Genomic DNA, 22920 nt, shown 5'->3' with positions numbered 1-22920 from the left:
TGCACGGCTTTTCTCACTCTTCCCGTCTCAAACACACCAATGTCCAGTGTTATGATATACTGATGATTTGTCGCCACAGATGGTTTGTTAACGTCTCTATCGTTGTTGAAAGATGGCGTTGGCCAACAGCTCTATCTACTGGTCGCGTCTTGGACAATAGTTGTTGACAACTGTAGGATTGTAGCTAAGCCTAACCCTAACCCTTTTCCTTAACTTAACCCCATTCTGGAAATACAGTTGGCTAAAAGCTATTGAACACTTTATCTTTTAAAAAATCAACATTGAATCACATTAGGCCTTGTTTTGTCAACTAAAAAACATGTTGAAGTACAAGCGACAAAAATACTTTCATCATAAAGCTGAGCCCTACAGTAATTTCATGGATTTAAAAAAGTATTAATTTAAAGTTATAGGAGGTGAAGGATTTCTGATAATGCCCTCAAACGTAATACGTCTCCTCATCTTCAGTTAATGCATGTTGACATTTTGTTGTATATATATTTTGTCACCAATATACAGTGGCTTGCGAAAGTATTCACCCCCCTTGGCATTTTTCCTGTTTTGTTGCCTTACAACCTGTAATTAAAATAGATTTTTGGGGGGGTTGTATCATTTGATTTACACAACATGCCTACCACTTTGAACATGCAAAATATTATTTATTGTGAAACAAACAAGAAATAAGACAAAAAAAACAGAAAACTTGAGCGTGCATAACTAGTCACCCCCAAAGTCAATACTTTGTAGAGCCACCTTTTGCAGCAATTACAGCTGCAAGTCTCTTGGGATATGTCTTTATAAGCTTGGCACATTTAGCCACTAGGATTTTTGTAACTGACAAGTTAATTGTATATGTCGTTGTTTTTGTTTGAATTGTTTACGTGTTCGCTATGCGGGGGAAATGGTAAGACAAGCGGAACTACATGGCTAAGAACTGTTATAACGGGGATTATTATCGTAGCAGGGCACTTTTGGAGTGAAGGCAATCCCACGCTGTGTTAGATAGGTTTTTCATGTCTTCAGATGTAGTTCGTAACAGTTGAAATGTGTATGTTAGGATGGTAACGTTATTATAATTAAGGATGAAGCGTGAGTTCATGCCAGGAATAAGAAGTGTTAAGTTTTGGATTTCCTCCCTTCTGTAATAAACAGCCAATGAGGTATATTCCCTTATTCATGTGTTTAATCTGTTATATCTCCGGCTAAACTGTTTTTATGTATGTAAGCACTTCAGAGTCATATCAAGCTAATAAGTCACTCATAAGACAAGAATGTTGTAAGAGTGCTTAGCTGTATTTTCATTTACTTTATAGTTTACTTAATAGATAATTCTGACTAAAACTACAGAATAAAACCGCCAGTTAAAATCAAGGAACAGTTGTGCTCGTGGTTACTGGAGGGAGCTACAATTTTTGCCCATTCTTCAAGGCAAAACTGCTCCAGCTCCTTCATGTTGGATGGGTTCCGCTGGTGTACAGCAATCTTTAAGTCATACCACAGATTCTCAATTGGATTGAGGTCTGGGCTTTGATTAAGCCATTCCAAGAAATGTAAATGTTTCCCCTTAAACCACTCAAGTGTTGCTTTAGCAGTATGCTTAGGGTCATTGTCCTGCTGGAAGGTGAACCTCCGTCCCAGTCTCAAATCTCTGGAAGACTGAAACAGGTTTCCCTCAAGAATTTCCCTGTATTTAGTGCCATCCATCATTCAATTCTGACCAGTTTCAAAGTCCCTGCCGATGAAAAACATCCCCACAGCATGATGCTGCCACCAGAATGATTCACTGATTCACTGTGTTCTCAGGGTGATGAGAGGTGTTGGGTTTGCGCCAGACATAGCATTTTCCTTGATGGCCAAAAAGCTCAATTTGACCAGAGTACCTTCTTCCATACATTTGGGGAGCCTCCCACATGCCTTTTGGCAAACACCAAACGCGTTTGCTTATTTAAGCAATGGCTTTTTTCTGGCCACTCTTCCTCAAAGCCCAGCTCTGTGGAGTGTACGGCTTAAAGTGGTCCTGTGGACAGATACTCCGATCTCCGCTCTGGAGCTTTGCAGCTCCTTCAGGGTTATCTTTGGTCTCTTTGTTGTCTCTCTGAATAATGCCCTGCTTGCCTGGTCCATGAGGTTTGGTGGGAGGCCTTCTCTTAGCAGGTTTGTTGTCGTTCCATATTCTTTCAATTTTTTTTTAATAATGGATTTAATGGTGCTCCATGGGATGTTCAAAGATCCAGATAATTTTTTATAACCCAACCCTGATGATTACTTCTCCACAACTGGTGCACGCACCACTTTTCCGTTTGTAAATTTTTGTAATTTTTTTAAACATGTAATCTTTTCATTTCACTTTACCAATTTGGACTATTTTGTGTATGTCCATTACATTAAATCCAAATAAAAAATCTATTTAAATTACAGGTTGTAATGCAACAAAATAGGAAAAAACGCCAAGGGGGATGAATACTTTTGCAAGGCACTATAATTAAATGAACAGGACCTGAATGAGAGAGAGCTTGTTTGACTGTATACCGTTGTTTGACTGATGAAATCTTTGGAAGGAATATTATGCTGTAGACCATTGTCTTGCGTCAGCGCAACGGCCGTCTGCACTGACGTGTGTTGCGTTAGAATGACGCCATCTGACCGAAGACAATGGCTGTAGACTAGAAAATGGAGGATCTGGTTAGGTCAGTATTCTGTCACAAAGAAGTATTTTACGATAGACTTACGATACACATTACTCATTAAATTCTCAACCTCTCAGCATACAGCCAAGGGAGCCTGTTTAGGCCCCTAACACAGTTTAGTTGATGTAAAACAGTAGAATCATAATAAGGTTATTTCCACTACACGTGACTCACTCCACTAATGGTTTCTCCATAATATGATAACTATAGTTTCAAGTTGGAGTTAATCAACATGACATAAGACACATTTTGTCAGCTCACAGTAAGGTACAGTACAGTGGGGGTTTTGGTTGACGGCGGCACCTCTCCTGGCATGTCTTTATATCTCACTGCTACTCAAGCTTGTCACTCTGGAACCAGAGCAATCAGGATTTATGATTAATCTGAACTCTCATTGTCACATCTGATCTGCAGTCTAGAGGTTTGGTCACCAGAGGGACATCCATCTGAAAAGTGACATTAAGCACTCTGGGCTAGCTCACAGTGAATGTCCTCCTGGGGGCCTTCAGCAGTGGATCTCATATGCAAATTGTGAGTCGAGGAACAACCCTGTGTGATTCAGAAACAAGCCCTCTGACTCGGCTGTCACCGTCTCTGCCTCCACGCCCTCCCCTGCGATCCTTCTCATTGTCCGTATATCGGGCTCCATCTGGGGCTTTGTGGGAGACAGTGCTTCCTGCTGTTGGTCCCCCGGGGTGGTGGTATCAGCTGTGGTGGAAGGTGGGATGATGGGTTTAGCGCGGTTAAGAACATACATCTCATGCCCGCGCTCATCGCGGTACTCCTCCAGCTGGGCAAAGGTTGTTGGTCCGTCTGAGTAATCATTGACATACAGTATGCTTTCCTCCTTGTCATCTGTGTCCTTCTGCCGCTGGCGGTGCCGGCTGTAGATCATGGCCACCAGGAGAAGGGCAGTGAGGGCCAGTAGGGAGATCCCTATGGCGATGGCAGTCTGTGTAGCAGCTCCCAGTGTGCTGAAGGCCATGCTGCCAAGGGCGTACAGGGGCTCTCGCCTCACGTCTGACGATGTTGGCCGATTGGCGCGCAGACGAGGCCAGGATGGGGCGTAGGAGGCGGGGGACCAACCAGAAGAGGACGAGGAGTTGATTGCTAGCTGAAAGGTCACACGGGCCACCCCTCCAGCGTTCCAGGCCTCACACTCATACACCCCGGCGTGAGACACCGTCACGTTGCTGAGGAAAAGCATTCCACTGCCTGTGTCTGGATCGAAGCGCTCCCCATCCTCCTTCTGGAGTCTCACCCGCCCTGGGTGTGCTGCATCCTCAGCCCCCACGCTCCCTACACTGCCCAGGTCCTGCACCAGCCCCCGCGGGGATAGTTGCACCTTGCCCTGGGACACCTTCCTCCAGGTGACCTGCGGCCGGGGGTAACCAGAGGCATGGCAGGAGACACGTAGGCTCTCACCCAGGCGCACGGCCAGGCGGCGTGGCTCCAGCTGCACCAGAGGGGGGATACACACCAGGCTGTTGAGAGGCACCTCCACCAAGCTGAGGTGGGAAAGGCGGGGCGGCTCGGAACACACCAAGCGTCTCTCGGCCGAGCTCAGCAGGCGCTGGCCCTCCTCATCAATCCAGCTGCGCAGCCAGTGCAGGGCACAGTCGCAACGCCACGGATTGTCTACAGTAGGAAATGATCATGTGATGGGTGGGTGTGGCCAAGTCAACAAAGGAGGATGAAAAAGGATGTGACAGGACAATGACACAATTAAGACAAAGTTAGGAGGTAATTCTAGCTTAAGAACAATGGCAGGATATTTACTGTATGCTTCTTTTATGGTTCCACAGCCCAACCCCATGTCCTCTCTCTTGGCGCTCCCCTTACCTGTGACACGCAGCACCTGCAGGCTGACGAGGGGCCGTAGGGTGGCAGGGCCGATGGTGTGCAGGTTATTCCGGCTGAGGTCAAGGAGGGCAAGAGAGGACAGACCAACTAGAGACTGGTCTCCCAGCATCTCAATGTTATTTTGCTGCAGGTGAAGCTCTTGAAGACGCTACGGAAGCAGGGATTGTAATCATTATTAGTAATGAATAGTGATATAATGTAGAGGGAGTCATTGATGTTGATGCGTTGATTGTTGTGTTGAAACTCTAGACAACTATCTGGACAAACATGGTCTGTTTACAAGGGAGGAAGGGAACAGTAAAGAAAAGCATTGATTTAGCAAAACATTAACTTGAGTGACTGATAATATGGGGACTGACCAGTAGGCCTCTGAAGGTATAGTCCTGTAGGCGAGTGATGTCATTTCCTGCCAGGTAGAGGATACGGAGGTGCTCCAAGCCTCTGAACATGTCTCCTGTGATCAGATGGATGCGGTTCCCGTTGAGGGCCAGCTCCAGAAGATTACCCTGGCTCTGAAAGGCCCCAGGCTCCAGTGCTGCGATACTGTTGTTCTGCAGATACAGGCATTGCAGAAGGCCCAGCTGGGAGAGGTCAGATAGATTGATCTGCCCGATAGCATTGTCCTGGAGGAAGATGGTCTAAATGCAATAGATGAGCAGAAGTACAGGGAAAGCACAACACCATCTTTATTTAACCAGGCAAGATATTTTATTATTTAACCAGATCTTGCCCTCCTTAAGAACAAATTCTTATTTACAATGACAGCCTAGGAACAGTGGGTTAACTGCCTTGTTCAGGGGCAGAACGGCAGATTTTTACCTTGTCAGCTCGGGATTCGATCTAGCAACCTTTCGGTTACTGGCCCAACTCTCTAACCACTAGGCTACCTGCCGCCCTGTAAACTCTCTAAGAAGATAAGTGTATGGATAATTCAAGACTGGCTATATTGTGTGGGGGGTGGTGGCCTATGTGTGTGTGGGTCTAGGAATCAGATGTATGTGGTAGACATATTGAGTCATCATGGCTAACCTGTGTGGAGGGTGGGACGTGTGAGGGGATGTCCCGGAGGCCCATAGAGCCACACTCTACAGTCAAGCTGTAGCAGCGACATCCCACTGGGCAGCCAATGGATAGGAGGGTGTGGACAGATAAGATCAGGAAAGCCAGAAAGAAGAAGGCCATCGCACCAATAGGACAGAGATCCTAGAGAGAGACCAGCAGACTGAGAAGGGAGCGATGGAGGGTTAGAGAGGGAAGAGGAAACTGGTTAAATATATAATTTTGTTTACAATATCTGCTGTATTGCACTCAAAATGATCTGCCTGAGCCCATAAATAAAATGCAAGTATCAGTACTAATGTTGCATGCTGCCAGCCTGGCTGTGAGGTTACAATACAGTATCACAAGAGCAGAGGCATCCTTCCCATATGGGGCCAAAGGGCACGTGTCCCATAAGATTTGTCCTGTTATAAAAATGTTCTGATGTTAAATGAACTATTAACACTTCATTTTTAAACCCACATTTTATCATTACTGTTTATAAAAATATCTGTCAGTGGTATTTTGCAGAGGGGGAAAAATACCCTAAGTGGTTTCTCCCAAGGTGCACGTGCCTTAGCCTATCATCAGTGGATGAGGAGAGAGAGTGTAGAGTTACAAACACACAGCGTTTGATTTGATTTGAGCTACCCATGATGGGCAGGACTCGCATGAGGTACACTATATATACAAAAGTATGTGGACACGCCTTCAAATTAGATTGAGCTATTTCAGCCACACCCATTGCTGACAGATGTATAAAATCGAGCACACAGCTACGCAATCTCCATAGACAAACATTGGCAGTAGAATGGCCTTAATGAAGAGTTCAGTGACTTTCAACGTGGCACTGTCATAGGATGCCACCTTTCCAACAGGTCAGTTCATCAAACTTCTTCCCTGCTAGAGCTGCCTCGGTCAACTGTAAGTGCTGTTATTGTGAAGTTGAAACATCTAGGAGCAACAACGGCTCCACAGCGAAGTGGTAGGCCACACAAGCTCACAGAACACGACCGGCGAGTGTTGAAGCGTGTAATAATCGTCTGTCCTCGGTTGCAACACCCACTACCGAGTTCCAAACTGCCTCCGGAAGCAATGTCAGCACAAGAACCATTTGTCGGGAGCTTCATGAAATGGGTTTCCATGACCGAGCAGCCGCACACAAGCCTAAGGTCACCATGCGCAATGCCAAGCGTCATCTGGATTGGTGTAAAGCTCGCCGCCATTGGACTCTGGAGCATTGGAAACGTGTTTTCTGGCGTGAGGAATCACGCTTCATCATCTGGCAGTCCAACGGACAAATCTGGGTTTGGCGGATGCCAGGAGAACGCTCCCTGCCCGAATGCATAGTGCCAACTGTAAAGTTTGGTGGAGGAGGAATAATGGTCTGGGGCTGTTTTTCAGGGATGGGGCTAGGCCCCTTTTTATTTTTTATTTAACCTTTATTTAACCAGGTAGGCTAGTTGAGAACAAGTTCTCATTTACAACTGCGACCTGGCCAAGATAAAGCAAAGCAGTGTGACAGAAACAACAACACAGAGTTACACATGGAATAAACAAGCGTACAGTCAATCACACAATAGAAAAAAGAAAGTCTATATACAGTGTGTGCAAATGGCATGAGGAGGTATGGCAATAAATAGGCCATAGTAGTAAAGTAATTACAATTTAGCAGATTAACACGGGAGTGATAGATGGGCAGATGATGATGAGCAGATGATGGTGTGTAAGCAGTGATACTGGTGTGCAAAGAGCAGCAATGTAAATAAAAACAATATGGGGATGAGGTAGGTAGATTAGGTGGGCTATTTACAGATGGACTATGTACAGCTGCAGCGATCGGTTAGCTGATGTTTAAAGTTAGTGAGGGAAATGTAAGTCTCCAGCTTCAGCGATTTTTGCAATTCGTTCCAGTCACTGGCAGCAGAGAACTGGAAGGAAAGGCGGCCAAAGTAGGTGTTGGCTTTAGGGATGACCAGTGAGATATACCTGCTGGAGCGCGTGCTACGGGTGGGTGTTGTTATCGTGACCAGTGAGCTGAGATAAGGCGGAGCTTTACCTAGCATAGACTTATAGATGACCTGGAGCCAGTGGGTCTGGCGACGAATATGTAGCGAGGGCCAGCCGACTAGAGCATACAGGTCGCAGTGGTGGGTGGTATAAGGCGCTTTGGTAAGAAAGCGGATGGCACTGTGATAGACTGCATCCAATTTGCTGAGTAGAGTATTGGAAGCTATTTTGTAGATGACATCGCCGAAGTCGAGGATTGGTAGGATAGTCAGTTTTACTAAGATAAGTTTGGCGGCGTGAGTGAAGGAGGCTCTGTTGCGAAATAGAAAGCCGATTCTAGATTTGATTTTGGATTGGAGATGTTTGATATGAGTCTGGAAGGAGAGTTTACAGTCTAGCCAGACATCTAGGTATTTGTAGTTGTCCACGTATTCTAAGTCAGAACCGTCCAGAGTAGTGATGCTAGTCGGGCGGGTGGGTGCGGGCAGCGAACGGTTGAAAAGCATGCATTTGGTTTTGCTAGCGTTTAAGAGCATTTGGAGGCCACAGAAGGAGTGTTGTATGGCATTGAAGCTCGTTTGGAGGTTAGTTAACACAGTGTCCAAAGAAGGGCCAGATGTATACAGAATGGTGTCATCTGCGTAGAGGTGGATCAGGGAATCACCCACAGCAAGAGCGACATCGTTGATATATACAGAGAAAAGAGTCGGCCCGAGAATTGAACCCTGTGGTACCCCCATAGAGACTGCCAGAGGTCCGGACAACAGGCCTTCCGATTTTACACACTGAACTCTGTCTGCGAAGTAGTTGGTAAACCAGATGAGGCAGTCATTTGAGAAACCAAGGCTATTGAGTCTGCCGATAAGAATACGGTGATTGACAGAGTCGAAAGCCTTGGCCAGGTCGATGAAGACGGCTGCACAGTACTGTCTTTTATCGATGGCGGTTATGATATCGTTTAGTACCTTGAGCGTGGCTGAGGTGCACCCGTGACCAGCTTGGAAACCGGATTGCACAGCGGAGAATGTACGGTGGGATTCGAAATGGTCAGTGATCTGTTTATTAACTTGGCTTTCAAAGACTTCAGTTTCAATGAAGGGAAATCTTAATGCTACAGCATACAATGACATTCTAGACGATTCTGTGCTTCCAAGTTTGTGGAAACAGTTTGGGGAAAGCCCTTTCCTGTTTCAGCATGACAATGCCCCCGTGCACAATGCGAGGTCCATACAGAAATGGTTTGTTGAGATCAGTGTGGAACTTGACTGGCCTGCACAGAGCCCTGACCTCAACCCCATCGAACACCTTTAAGATGAATTGGAACGCAGACTTCGAGCCAGGCCTAATTGCCCAACATCAGTGTCCAACCTCCCTAATGCTTCTGTGGCTGAATGGAAGCAAGTCCCGGCAGAAATGTTCCAACATCTAGTGGAAAGCCTTCCCAGAAGAGTGGAGGCTGTTACAGCAGCAAAGGGAGGACCAACTCCATATTAATGCCAATGATTTTGGAATGAGATGTTTGACGAGCAGGTGTCTGTCCACATACTTTTGGTCATGTAGTGTATGTTTGTAAATTAATTTTATCAAGTTCTTCAGCTTATTGATTCCTTCTTGATAAATAAATAAAACAAAAATGTTTTGTTCGTTCTCTGTAATACTAGCCACCTAGCAGCAATTTTATGAAGTCGGCTTTAGCTAGCCAGATTGGTTCCCAATCTTCCAACCTCATAACTAGCTACCAAGTAATTTCAGGCTATCAACCGTTAGAGTAGCTTGTCTATCTTAGCTGGCATGCCTGCTGTCAAGGTTGCTAAACTTCAGAAAAGCAAGTAATTACTAAATGTACTGAATAACACCCTTATTAATTATTATCATTATTATTTTTGATCCAGTCAGATTAACACTCGAAACAGCCTACCCGACCGCTTGGAGGCGTCCGCATGGTCCTAAAGCACACAGTTGCCTAGTTTTGTATCACATTCCAATAATAAAACTGGAGGGGACAAAAATGCAATTTCAGAATGTCCCCAGTGAAAGTTCCACCCCTGCTGAATAAGACTCACATTCCTTTCAATCTTTTACCCAGATTTTTGCAGAGATGCATATTTACACTGAACAAAAATATGAATGCAACATGTAAAGTGATGGTCCCATGTTTCATGAGCGGAAATAAAAAATCACAGAAATATTCAATACGAACAAAAAGTTTTTTAATCCTAAATGTTGTGCACTAATTTGTTTACATCCCTGTTAGTGAGCATTTCTCCTTTGCCAAGATAATCCATCCACCAGACAGATGTGGCATATCAAGAAGATGATTAAACAGCATGATTATTACACAGCTGCACCTTGTGATGGGGACAATAAAAGGCCACTTTAAAATGTGCAGTTTTGTCACACAACACAATGCCACAGAATGCTCAAGTTTTGAGGAAGCACGCAATTGGCATGCTGACTGCAGGAATGTCAACCAGAGCTGTTGCCAGAGAATTCTATGTAAATTTATCTACCATAAGCTGTCTATAACGTTGCTTTATAGATTTTGGTAGTACTGCCAACCAGCCACACAACCACAGACCACGTGTAACCACGCCAGCCCAGAACCTCCACATCCAGCTTCTTCACGTGCGGGATTGTCTGAGGGGGGTGGTGGTGCTGAGGAGTATTTCCGTGTAATAAAGCCTTGCTCCTCAGTGGGTGGAGGGCCTATGCCCTCCAAGGCCCACCCATGGCTGCTCCCCTGCGCAGTCATTAGAAATCCATTGATTAGGGCCTAATTTACTTATTTAAATTGACAGATTTCCTAATATGAACTGTAACTCTTTGAAATTGTTGCATGTTGCATTCATATTTGTGTTCATTGTAGTTTCTTTTAAAAAAAAGAACCACCTGTCAGGAGGACACAGACAGCTCAAGAGGTATGCTTAGACAAGTAGAAAAATACTTGTTTTAAATGTAATATGTCACCTTATAATAATATCATGATATTTGTGCCTTAATTATGATATGTGCCTGTATTGATGATGTATGTTATGATCCCCGTGTACTGTGTTGTAATTTGGATGTAATATCCGAGGCATGTTAGTGCAGTATATTGAAATGTGTGATTTACTACAGTCATAATGACATGAATTAGGCATAATGATTATGGCTCTAGATTGCAGGAAAAAGCTGTTTCAGGTGTTTGATAAATGCTAAATTCTCCGAAAACACCCCCTCCCCTCCAACCGCACACAGGCCTACTCTACTTCGTGTCCCCTATAAAATATTTGGTGCATGACGCTCCTGAGGAAGATACTAAAATACTGAGGAGCCTTTATTAGGCAGATTCCACTGCCTTCTCTCCAAACATAGGCTGCTGCAGGCAGCTTTGGAAGTACAAGCTTGTGTTAAGCGATGAGCAGACCATTTCCTTGGAGAAGGTGAGATCAATTACAGGAAGTGACCTGGCAGTGAGCATACATCTTCCTCTAATATGCCTGACACCTAGCAAGGGTCTGGAGGCTTTCCTGAAGAGCTGTGATGCAGCTCCAGGGGAATCGGTAAGTGGCATACAGCATGACTCGTAGCATTTATATGTTTTATAACAGTAGCTTATTCATGACCAGGCCTCTAAGCTCTGATTCTCCTGACTGTTTTGGTTTGCAGCCTATTGTAACTCGGCAAATAAGTCAGAGAATGAGAATATGCCAAAACGGTATCATAGCAGACATATTTATGAGATGACGCTTATCTAGGCCTAGACAAATATCTATACAGCCACCATTACTTGGATTCTACAACTAATAACGACAATAATAATAATATTAGTAATACCATTACGCCTACTGCTAATAAATAATAATTAATAAATAATAATGCATTGTTTTATCATAATTCATTACTGTCATGGTTGCTCTTATTTATATTGTGCAAGCTGATCAGTTAGCCTACAACACACTACCATAATAAATCGATATCATACAGCCTACACTGGGATAACAATGCATACACATTTGGCTACACATTGCCCAGTCCACATTATATCAGTGGTTCTTAAAGAAAAAGAGGCATCATCGGCGGTCACATACCAGACAAGGATGGACCTATACAATTACAATCGCCCAATTTCGAATGGATCAGCTCGGAAGAACGCGTTATTTCGATTAGAAGCACACCGACACCTTCCTATAGATTTGGCCATATTCTAACAGGATCTCCTCGGCAAAAGACACATCAGACGTTTTGAACACATTGTCCAAGGCTACTGTCGAGCCTTTATCATTGCACAGCGAGGGCCCCGCATCATAGTAAAATGTCCGATACGTGCAGGCTAAAGTAGATGTCCAACCTCGAAAATAGAAGCTTCAAGCCGACAGATTTGTATTCCAAAAAAGAAAAAACAATTTTGATTAATCAGAATATCTCCTTTTCCTTTAATTCCATTATATGTTATTCTTGCGCCCGCACTGTGTCATCCAATTCAGTGCGTTCCTGGTCTTTAGCCCCTCCCTTCCTCCTCTCTCAAATGCACGATCACATAATAGCGCTACAGTTGAATTGTTAAACACTTGCTTTGTTTACTTCTTGACTTTTGTTATATCTGATCTATTCCCCGATGTTCCTACCAACTAAATATCTTAGATACCATTTTCTCTCCATCACACGCGCGACAGAGAGCAAGTCTCCGTCACACACCTTTTCCGTTAGTCCTGTCTTTCCTTCATTATGGCAACATTAACGGTCTATGTCTTCATCACTAAAAGCATTATCCACATTATTGCACTATAATAACAATAGTATTATCTCATCTGTTTTAAGGAGCAGGAAGATTGTAACCATTATGGTTTAGGATAGTAGGTGATGGTACATGACTAGATCCTTACATTCCTTCAAGAGAGACAAATACAATGAATGTGTAATGTGATCAATGAAATTAACCAGTTGAATTGCATTAGGTTTGTGTCAATATAGGCCCACTGGGCAAATGTGACAGACACTGTCAGTGGAGACAAACACAACAAAAATATCCCTGGATACAAAGGCAAATTAATAATTGAACTGTCTTGAGTTATCGAATTGTAACATTAACATTCAGACATTGGTGGTGTCCTAGAGTTTCAGGATATTGAGATGAGAAGCTATTTCTAGGCATATTAAAAATGTCCACTACTGTATAGTGGGGACTGGGGACCCCTGCTGGTAAAACCGAAGAAGCTACCCAGATCAAGAAAGGTGGTTTATTCTATACAGGAGAAAGGCAAGGAAAGCATCATGCAATGGAAAACTGTGTTACTATGACCTCTACTGGCAACTTCCTGCTTGTTCAGGGAGGAACAGTATTGTATGATTCATTTCATGTTCAATGTTTAGTCCAATAAGTCTGACAATTTATTTGAGAAATTACATTAAAGACACATCTCATCCACAGACAGCCATGCAAAGCATTTCTCTGTACACAAGCATTTCACTACACCCACAATAACATCTGCTAAATATGTGTATGCGACCAATACATTTAACATATTATTGTTTTCCCACATAGTACCCGTCAAACCAGATATACATTAGAAGTATCTATAACAAGTGCTTTACGTTGTAATATATTCAATTATGTTTAGTTTCATCAAACAGAGAGAAAGAAAAATGCAACCTAATTACATATTTCTGATGTGTTTGAGCAGATTTACAAATTAAGTTTGGTCTTCTTAAGTTTGATGATTCTGAAGGAGCTGATTTCAGTGTTCAGCTGCAGACCTGAGAAGGAGGAGGTCGAGGAGCAAGGTGTTGTTGACAAAGCAAGGTGTTGATAGACAAAGTGAAAAGTGAGAGATCAATGCAACCTAACTATATATTTCTGCAGATTCACAAATCAAGTCTTTCCGGTCTTCTATGACTGATTCTGATCTATGTCACCCTGGCAGATAGCCTAGCAGTTAAGCGAGTTGGTCGCTCTGAAAAGAGCGTCTGCTAAATTACTAAAATGTAAATATGTAAGTAGAGCATTTGTTGTTTCTGAGTGTTGAGATAGGCAAAGAGAAAGCAGAAGCACTTACATTCTGAATAGACACTTCAAGAGACGCATCAGTTGAATTGGGTGGAGCAAGAATGGATATCTTTCCACTACCAATCACCTTCTGAATGTCTAAAAAATATGACATACTTTGAGTTAATGGCAAAAAAGTATAATAATCTTTCAACCATCCCTCTTCGATGTTGGTGTCCTGAAACTCAGTTCTAGTTTTTGGTGTTTCCCAAAATAGGTACAGAGCAAAATACTATCAAACACATCATGTACACTTGAACTGTTAATGATTTAAAAAAGAGGGATCAAGGGTTCTGACCTTTTGTGCAGGTATCTGCATAGTCAGGACAGCAGTCATTTAGAGTCTGACAAACCTCGTCACAGAAGGACCCTCTGAAGCAATTCACATTGGTGCCTTTACAGCACAATTTCCTTTAGGATGATTGGAAAAACAAATTATTGAACAGGAAGGTTAACTGTAAAGCCTTGATAAAATGTATTTTAAAAAATCACATTTTGATGTGGTAGAGAAGAAAACTAAAGGAACCTGGAAATGAGAACACTGGGAATGATGTGGAAGTGGAATTGGTTGCGTTGGAGACTGGGGACACCGTGGCTGATCCAATCTGCACACCTTTAAACAAAGACAGTAAATGATGCCACCTCAGACACAAGTAGCATGTTTACAATTTGAAGTTACTACAATTTCAAGATTTTACAACTATTATTAATAGTGATCAAGGGCCTCCACAAAAACAGAGATGATAAAACAATGGCCCAGCTATACCTGTCACACAAGTAGTCCGGAAGTCTGGGCAGCAATCTTTCAACCTTATACAGGCCACATCACAGAAGCACCCTCTGAAACAGGAATTGTTGAGCCCAAGACAACACAGAGGTGGATTTGAAGAACATCTCCCTAGAATGCAAACATATAAAAACTAGTATGAAAATATGTTAAAAGCATAGGTGTACTTTACCTTGCTACTGAATGTAAATTTTGTAATCAGTTATCATTTATTCAGAATTTTCAAAAAAGGAACATTTTAAAATGATGGGACAATAATTCAAGTATACGGTAGTTATATTTACAGCAGGATTTGATTCATAATTTATTTTATCTGATGCATTGCAGAGAAACTTACTTGAGAATGGAGCCACCAGAGGAACTGGGCTAGTTCCACTAATCCCAGGAAATGGTGTCGACAAATTGCCAAAGTGATATTGAGTGGTATTGAATGACCCGCCTGTAGTGGCCAGAGTTGTCCATGCACTCTGAGAGCTTGTATTGGTAGATGGATTTGTTACATTTGATGGCAGAGCTGTTGCATTTGGCTGTTGAGGTGTCAAACTTGATGCTTTAGTTGTTGCAATAGATGTAGGGTTGTCTGTGATTGACACTGGAAATGAGGCACCAATCAGTGAGGGTGTTGACGAGGGTGTTATACCAACTGATGAAGCTGTTGTATCTGATGGTGAAGTTGTTGAGGATGAAGTGGCTGTTGAGCTTGACAGTGGATCATTTGACCTCGTTTGTTGGACACGAGTCCCACTTGACTGTGGGGCTGCTGAGCTCAATGGTGGATCAGTAGTGCTCGATGGTGGAGTTGCTGTTCTCAGAGGACAAACAGCAAGACAAATTGGAGTCATTCATGCAGAAGAGTTGAGAAAGGTTTTGCAAAACAATATATAAATGGACTGGAAAGCCTATTCAATTTATTTGTGTCGTATTTATTATCAACAGTACTGTTTAGGAATGTTTTATTCTCACGTAGATATGGGATAACCAGTGTACAGTACAAGGCTAAAATGTTAACATGACATTTTGTATTGAAGTCCTTGACTAAATTGTTATGTAAGAAAAGGTTAATCTACGGTATGTGTGTGTGCTCTACCTACCTGTAGTAGTCTGTCCATTTACAGTGTGAAGGATAAACAGAAGAGCAATGAGTGCAGTGTAACAACCATTCTGATAAGTGCCAATTATCCTGTCTGTTTTCTTCTTAATCTTTAAGGTCAATGTCAGTGAAGTCGTTTGAAGCTATCTACTCTCATGTCCTGTTTAGGTAGAGCTCCTCCTCCCTGCGTGGTAAGGAAATGGAGGGATGACTGCATTCCTATCATTAATCTTGTCTGACCAGATTATTAAAGAATATATATTTTAGGTGGTAGATCAGCTTAATATTGCAGTGTCACGATCGTCGTAAAGAGGAGACCAAGGCGCAGCGTGCATTGAGTTCCACATAATTTTAATAAAGAGAAACTCACTAAACAAAACAAACAAAAAGCACAAACGAAAAGTGAAGCTACTGGAGTGCACAAAGGCAACTTACTGTAGACAAGATCCCACAACACAAACAAGGAAAATGGCTACCTAAATATGATCCCCAATCAGAGACAACGATAAACAGCTGTTTCTGATTGGGAACCATATCAGGCCAACATAGACATACAATACACCTAGACATACAAAAACCCTAGACATACAGAGATATCTAAGGTCAGGGCGTGACAGTACCCCCCCCCCCCCCCCCCCAAAGGTGCGGACTTCCGGCCGCAAACCTGAACCTATAGGGGAGGGTCCGGGTGGGCATCTACCCTTGGTGGCGGCTCTGGTTCTGGACGCAGCTCTGGAAGCCTCGAACCGTGGATCGCCGCCGGAAGCCTCGAACCGTGGATCGTCTTCGGAGGCTCCGGACCGTGGATCGTCGCCGGAGGAACCGGACCGTAGATCGTCATTGGAGGTTCCGGACCGTGGCCCGTCGTTGGAGGTTCCGGACCGTGGCCCGTCGTTGGAGGTTCCGAAACGTCGCCGGAAGCTCTGGACTGGGAACTGTCGCCGGAAGCTCTGGACTGGGGACTGTCGCCGGAAACTGTGGAGGCGCACTGGAGGCTTGATGCATGTGACCGGTACCGGTGGCACCGGGCTGATGACACGCACCTCAGGGCGAGTGCGGGTAAGAGGCACAGGACGGACTGGACTGTGGATGCGCACTGGAGGCCTGATGCGTGGGACCGGTACAGGTGGCACCGGGCTGATGACACGCACCTCAGGGCGAGTGCGGGGAAGAGGCACAGGACGTACTGGACTGTGGATGCGCACTGGAGATCTGGAGCGTAGAGCTGGCACAATGCATCCTGGCTGGATGCTCACTTTAGCTCGATAAGTGCGGGGCGCTGGGACAGGACACACTGGGCTGTGTGTGACTGGGCTGTGAAGGCGTACTGGCGATAGAGTACGTAGAGCTGGCGCAGGATATCCTGGTCCGAAGAGGTGTACTGGAGACCAGGAGCGCTGAGCTGGCACAACCCGTCCTGGCTGGATGCCCATTCTAGCGCGGCAAATGCGGGGAGCTGGAATAGAGCGCATCGGGCTATGAATGTGCACTGGAGACACCGTGCGCATCACTGCATAACACGGTGCCTGACCAGTCACACACTCCCCACGGTAAGCACGGGGAGTTGGCTCAGGTCTAAACCCTACCTCCTCCAACCAATCTCCCGTGTGCCCCGCCCCCAAAAAAATCTTTGGAGCTGCCTCTCGGGTTTCCGTGCTAGCCGTGTCCCCTCGTATCGTCGCCTTTCCTCTTTCGCTGCCTCTATTTCCTCCTTCGGACGGCGATACTCCCCAGCCCTTGTCCAGGGTCCTGCTCCATCCAGGATTTCTTCCCAAGTCCAGGATACTTCTTCCTCCTGGGCACGCTGCTTGGTCCTTTGTTGGTGGGATCTTCTGTCACGATCGTCGTAAATATGAGACCAAGGCGCAGCGTGAGTAGAGTTCCACATAATTTTAATCAACTGAAACTCCTCTAACAAAACAACAAACAACCAAACGAAACGTGAAGCTACAGGTGTGCACTCAGGCAACTCAATGTAGACAAGATCCCACAACACAAACGAGGAAAATGGCTACCTAAATATGATCCCCAATCAGAGACAACGATAAACAGCTGTCTCTGATTGGGAACCATATCAGGCCAACATAGACATACAACACCCCCATACAACACCCCAAAAACCCTAGACATACAAAACTAGCGTACCCACCCTAGTCACACCCTGACCTAACCAAAATATATAGAAAAACAGAGATATCTAAGGTCAGGGCGTGACATGCAGATAGGTTGTGGCTTCTAATATGTAATTCTCTGCATCATTTCCAATCCCACATGTATATATTTGTAATAAATATATATTATTTTAAATATATATATGTATATATATACATACTTGTATATATTTTCCTTTATTATTTTCCCCTAACCCTTCCACTCCTCCCCTAATTGTAGTAAACTAATGGACAACAACACTTAGGCTTCTACTTCCAGCTTATACATACTATATACATTTTACGGACACAGTATATTTTACATTAGTTATCTTTCTGTTTGTTTTTCGTCCCATCCTTCAGCTATCCTCAACCCCTCCCATCTATCGCTGAACAACATATTTATTGTTGTGATGCTTTACACAGAGAAAATTCTTGTTTTTAAAGCTATTAATGTAAATCAGGGCTCGCCAACCATGTTCCTGGAGTGCTACCCTCCTGTAGGTTTTCGCTCCAACCCCAGATGTAACTAACCTGATTCAGTTTATCAACCAGCTAATTAATAGAATCAGGTGTGCTAGATTAGGGTTGGAGCGAAAACTTACTGGACGGTAGCTCTTCAGGAACTGGGTTTGAGAGCCATGATGTACACTGTATTGTAGCATAGAATAAAGCTTCATTATTGACTGCATATTTGGCCAAATACTGAGGTAAATCTTAAAGAAAGCTTTAAATGTGTTAAAGAACTGTAAGAAGCACTTTTCAAGGGTCTGAAAAAGCCAGCATTTCTGAGAGGTTATATTTTATTGTGTTCATCCATAACCTTGGTTGAGTTGCACTTAGGTGCACCAGGAAACAAATGGGTTAAGGTATTTGAGCAGCAATTTTTGTTACATGCCTACGATTTTAGAAAGCTCATATAGTAATCTGATAGCATTGACTATAAATATGATTTGATCTGAACTTGAGCTCTAAAATAACATGCACAGGGTTATCAAACAGTAGCACAACCTTACTGTCAGTCAAATGTGGCATTATAGCAGGCAGTGTTAGGGTTTTCATAATGCTTGTAAGGGTTATTTTTGTCCAGGATACTAAGGCACACCCAGCAGAAGTACTGACCACAGGTGAAACAGGCCATCTTGTTACAACCACCGTTCTTCTGTAATGAGAGGATAGACATTGGTCACGAAGATGATGTCAAGCCATGCCATGTCAAAGGTACAATAGGCTGGTTATAGAGCTCAGGCTTACCTGTATGTTGGCACGGCAGGATGGACATTCTTTGCTGTTCTGGCCTTTCCAGCCTTCACTCAGGCTCTCCTCCAGCACTGTGTTGAGAATGTGTTTCCCATAGCGTTTCTCCAGGAACATTCTCCTCTCCTCACTGCCTGAGGCATAATCTTCCCATAGGCCCTGGAGCCCAGCTACAGGCAGAAACAGACAAACACAGAAAATGGCGCACAAGCTGGGATAAGAGTTTGATTGAGCCAAAGCAACCTGGAATGACTGCAATGACTCAACAGTAGATAGAGCTAATCATTGGATACTTAAAATGCCATGACAGTGCTTAGAGGCACAGCATCTAAAATACATTAATTGTGTTTAATATTTCTTTAAGAATTATTGAAACATTCTAATCTAAGTTACCTTCCACAATCATACAGTTTCATTGTAGTTTTTCACACAGCACCAAGGCTCCGAAAGTGTGACTGATCAACAGACTTGCATGTGGTTCATTTGGTTGCATATAACTTACACTGAATGGTTTCTCTTACCCTCTGTCTGAGGTACACCTGCATTGGATGACTCAGCAGCTGAGTCAGAGCCTGAGGTCAGGAGTGTGTTTGCCCTCAGTTTACAGTTGGAGGTGCCATGGTAGGTCTTGCGACAGATAGTGCAGAAGGCATAGCGGCAGGAGGGACAGAGGGCAGCGGTTGTGTCCGGTTCCAGCACCACTGGGGCAACACAGGCCTTGCGGGCGCAGTAAATCACGTCAGCCATGCGGTCCAGAGTGGACTGGAGCAGGAGGCGGTCGTAACGGGTGAATAACTCCTCCCCAACCAACCGCTTCACCTTAAACAACAGTTCATCCTCTGGGTTTAGTTTCCACATAGTGTAGAATAGCAGTTTCACACAGGTTAACTTCAGATATTCATTGAGGAAACTGTATTTCAACTTTGATCTCTAGAATAAACATCTATTCACTTCAGTTTTTCATTACCTGTGAGGGTGTAGCTGTGGAGCTGCACTCAGGCTCTGGACAGGTAAGGCCACGGACGTTCCCGTCTCTGATCTGGACCGTGAAGTACTCCGACATGCATTCGTTGCAGTAGATATGGCCGCACTCTCTGTACTGACTAGAGCCTAACTTGCTCATAAAGCAGATCCCACAGTCATATGCCTGTCCCTCGAACACTCTCAGCCTCTGTCTCTCATCATAGTCCAGCAGATGCACCAGGAGGTCTGTGTCTGTGGCTAACATTGAGAGGGCCCTTGGGTCCAGGGACACTGCAGCCTCAGAGGTTTCAACTACACTGCCCTCTGCTTCCCCCTGAGAGTCTCCAGCCTCGCTGCCCTCAGGAGATGGAGTGGCCTGGCCCTGGTCATTGACAAGGATCTCCAGCGGTGGCCGGATATTCAGGAAGTCAAGCAGGTCGTCTCTGAGGAACTGGACCCAGTAGAAGAGGACCACATTGCCCACAGTGTCCTCCCATATCTCATCCAAATGCTTACACACTGCTGAGAGCTGAGACATTAATCAATGATTACTACACATACAAATGATGTCTAAAACTCAATACACTTCACAGTATTGAATACATTTTTGATCTAAACATACCTGACTATGGGAGAGCCACTTACAGCTCAGTATATACTCGGGTGATGAGGTGGAAGGGTAATCCAAAGGTAGGTCGAAGGTCAGCACCAGAGGAGGGAGGAAAGATATGACATAATCTCTGTGCTTGTCACCTTGGTATCACAATAAAGACAAAAGAAGCCTTGATACCATTCATCTGCTTTACTAGAATACCCTGAGTATAGAATATATGTTTCGTCAATTTGTATTGTAGCATAACCTAATTAAAGGCTACAATAAAACTGGAGGTGAGATCAAAATAATTCAATACTCATATAACGGTTTCTAAATTGTGAGTTGAGGTGATTTGCATAAATTATAAAATAATGACTATTATTTGAATCCAAACCTGCTTTGACAATCACACTGAAGTCCCGAGGCAGGTCCAAAGAGACCCGGATTTCCCCACCCAATCCTGACACAGTCCGTCTGAACTCCTGACTGTAGATACTCGCGAGCGCCAGCAGTTCATCCTCCTGAGCTTCCAATTCCGCGTTCATAATACTCCAGCGTCACTTAACTAAATCTACTAAACGTATTATTATAGCTACGTTTATGAGAATAATAGGCCTACAATAGATACAATACTCTTTTCGATTTGGTTTAGCTCCTTTACTATTGTAAATTTACTTCCGCGTTCTATTGCCTCCGAAGCTCTAATGTTGTTGTGAACCCGCCTATAGGAAACCTCCGGACTCGGAAACGTGGAGCTTCCTGTTGGTTGATTCTGATACTTTCAAATCAAATCCAATTTTATTTGTCACACACGCCGAATACCACAGGTACCATACAGTGAAATGCTTACTTACAACCCCTTAATTAACCAACAATGCAGTTCTAAGAAAGATAAGAATAACAAATAATTAAAGAGCAGCAGTAAATAACAATAGCGTGGCTATATACAGGCGGTAACTACAGAGTCAATGTGCGGTGGGCACCGGTGTCGAGGTAATTGAGGTAATTATGTACATGTAGGTGGAGTTATTAAAATGGCTATGCATAGATAATAACAGAGAGTAGCAGCAGCGTGGGGCCCCAAAAACGTAATACTTCCAGATCAACTGTAATGTCAATACCATTGTAAAGCACAATTTCTCCCCTTTCCAACATAATCAATTACATGACCTAAACGCTGCCCGTTTCTGCATAATTCAAGCAGGCAATGAGCCCCGTCGGGTCTTTTTAAAAATGGCGGGTGGGGAAGCGAAACTAATGTGTGATAGTGAAAAGGAGAGATGTTGTGTGTGAAAATTGTTTTTTTTCACTCGATCTGTCCAACTTATCGCCTCTAAAATGTAAATTAAACACTATAAAGAGTTTATCTAATGTGTCATTACATACCTATTTGAAGGTTTGAGAATGATGATCGCATGCAATGATGACGCAAAAAAATGACTAGGTATCCCCTCCTTACCCCCGTCACTGTCCATTTCTTGTTTTTAAAAGATGAGAGAAGTGCTACACCTGGTGGAGAGAGATTGTAAGACAGAAATAGTTGCTTTATGCGTGCTGTACGTTATGACATGACACGTCACGATGTAACGGAGGGTCTGTTTTTTCAACTTTTCTCCAATACTATAGAGCCATTACCATGTCGATCAACGCTTGAATAGAAACCTAGTTCACACCCCATGATTTTGAAGTCAACACAGTCGCTACAGTCCCATTAGTTTTCTTTGTAGCCTCGTTTGAATGTTGTGGTTGCGCACATTTGTACGGAATGGGGTGAGTTTACGTTAGCCATTTGATTAGATGTTCAGGAGTCTTATGGCTTGGGGGTAGAAGCTGTTTAGAAGCCTCTTGGACCTAGACTTGGCGCTCTGGTACCGCTTGCCATGCGGTAGCAGAGAGAACAGTCTATGACTAGGGTGGCTGGAGTCTTTGACATTTTTTAGGGCCTTCCTCTGACACCGCCTGGTATAGAGGTCCTGGATGGCAGGAAGCTTGACCCCGGTGATGTACTGGGCCGTACGCACTACCCTCTGTAGTGCCTTTGCGGTCGGAGGCAGAGCAGTTGCCATACCAGGCAGTGATGCAACCCGTCAGGATGCTCTCGATGGTGCAGCTATAAAACTTTTTGAGGAACCATGCCAAATCTTTTCCGTCTCCTGAGGGGGAATAGGTTTTGTCGTGCCCTCTTCACGACTGTCTTAGTGTGCTTGGACCATGTTAGTTTATTGGTGATGTGGACGCCAAGGAACTTGAAGCTGTCAACCTGCTCCGCTGCAGCCCCGTCGAGGACCAAGGCCTGCTTGGTCCTCCTTTTCCTGTAGTTCACAATCATCTCCTTTGTCTCGATCACGTTGAGGGAGAGGTTGTTGTCCTTGCACCACACAGTCAAGTCTATGACCTCCTCCCTATAGGCTGTCTCATCGTTGTCGGTGATCACTGTTGTGTCATCAGCAAACTT

At 44.1% G+C, this 22920-nt stretch overlaps 2 protein-coding genes across 4 annotated transcripts; both read right to left on the bottom strand.

Annotated features, from left to right (window-relative positions):
• Positions 1-242: 242 nt before the first annotated feature.
• LOC111971598 (leucine-rich repeat-containing protein 24-like) lies at positions 243-12201 on the bottom strand. The gene is made up of 5 exons (XM_023998451.2): positions 11669-12201; positions 5580-5772; positions 4910-5188; positions 4530-4698; positions 243-4325 (listed from the first exon to the last, which is right to left on the bottom strand). The coding sequence occupies exons 2-5, from the start codon at positions 5730-5732 to the stop codon at positions 3193-3195; spliced, it is 1734 nt and encodes a 577-aa protein (XP_023854219.1). The 5' UTR covers positions 5733-5772; positions 11669-12201; the 3' UTR covers positions 243-3192.
• Positions 12202-12803: 602 nt separating this feature from the next.
• LOC111972359 (E3 ubiquitin-protein ligase RNF14) lies at positions 12804-21213 on the bottom strand. Of its 3 annotated transcripts, none has more exons than XM_023999386.2 (12): positions 20860-21213; positions 20493-20623; positions 19875-20399; positions 19429-19726; positions 18905-19077; positions 18746-18812; positions 14748-18488; positions 14390-14521; positions 14150-14236; positions 13922-14034; positions 13634-13722; positions 12804-13334 (listed from the first exon to the last, which is right to left on the bottom strand). In XM_023999386.2, exons 1-7 carry the CDS (start codon positions 21008-21010, stop codon positions 18463-18465), a joined length of 1371 nt encoding a protein of 456 aa, XP_023855154.1. In that variant the 5' UTR covers positions 21011-21213; the 3' UTR covers positions 12804-13334; positions 13634-13722; positions 13922-14034; positions 14150-14236; positions 14390-14521; positions 14748-18462. The 3 variants fall into 3 exon arrangements, with proteins under 3 accessions (XP_023855154.1, XP_070302239.1, XP_023855151.1); XM_070446138.1 differs by having other exon boundaries at positions 14748-15212; positions 15502-18812; positions 20860-21212; XM_023999383.2 differs by having other exon boundaries at positions 14748-18812; positions 20860-21212.
• Positions 21214-22920: the final 1707 nt, after the last annotated feature.

This window comes from Salvelinus sp. IW2-2015, linkage group LG13 (assembly GCF_002910315.2).
Source record: "Salvelinus sp. IW2-2015 linkage group LG13, ASM291031v2, whole genome shotgun sequence".
Classification (NCBI taxonomy): domain Eukaryota; kingdom Metazoa; phylum Chordata; class Actinopteri; order Salmoniformes; family Salmonidae; genus Salvelinus; species Salvelinus sp. IW2-2015.
This window is presented reverse-complemented; position numbering and strand designations above follow the sequence as displayed.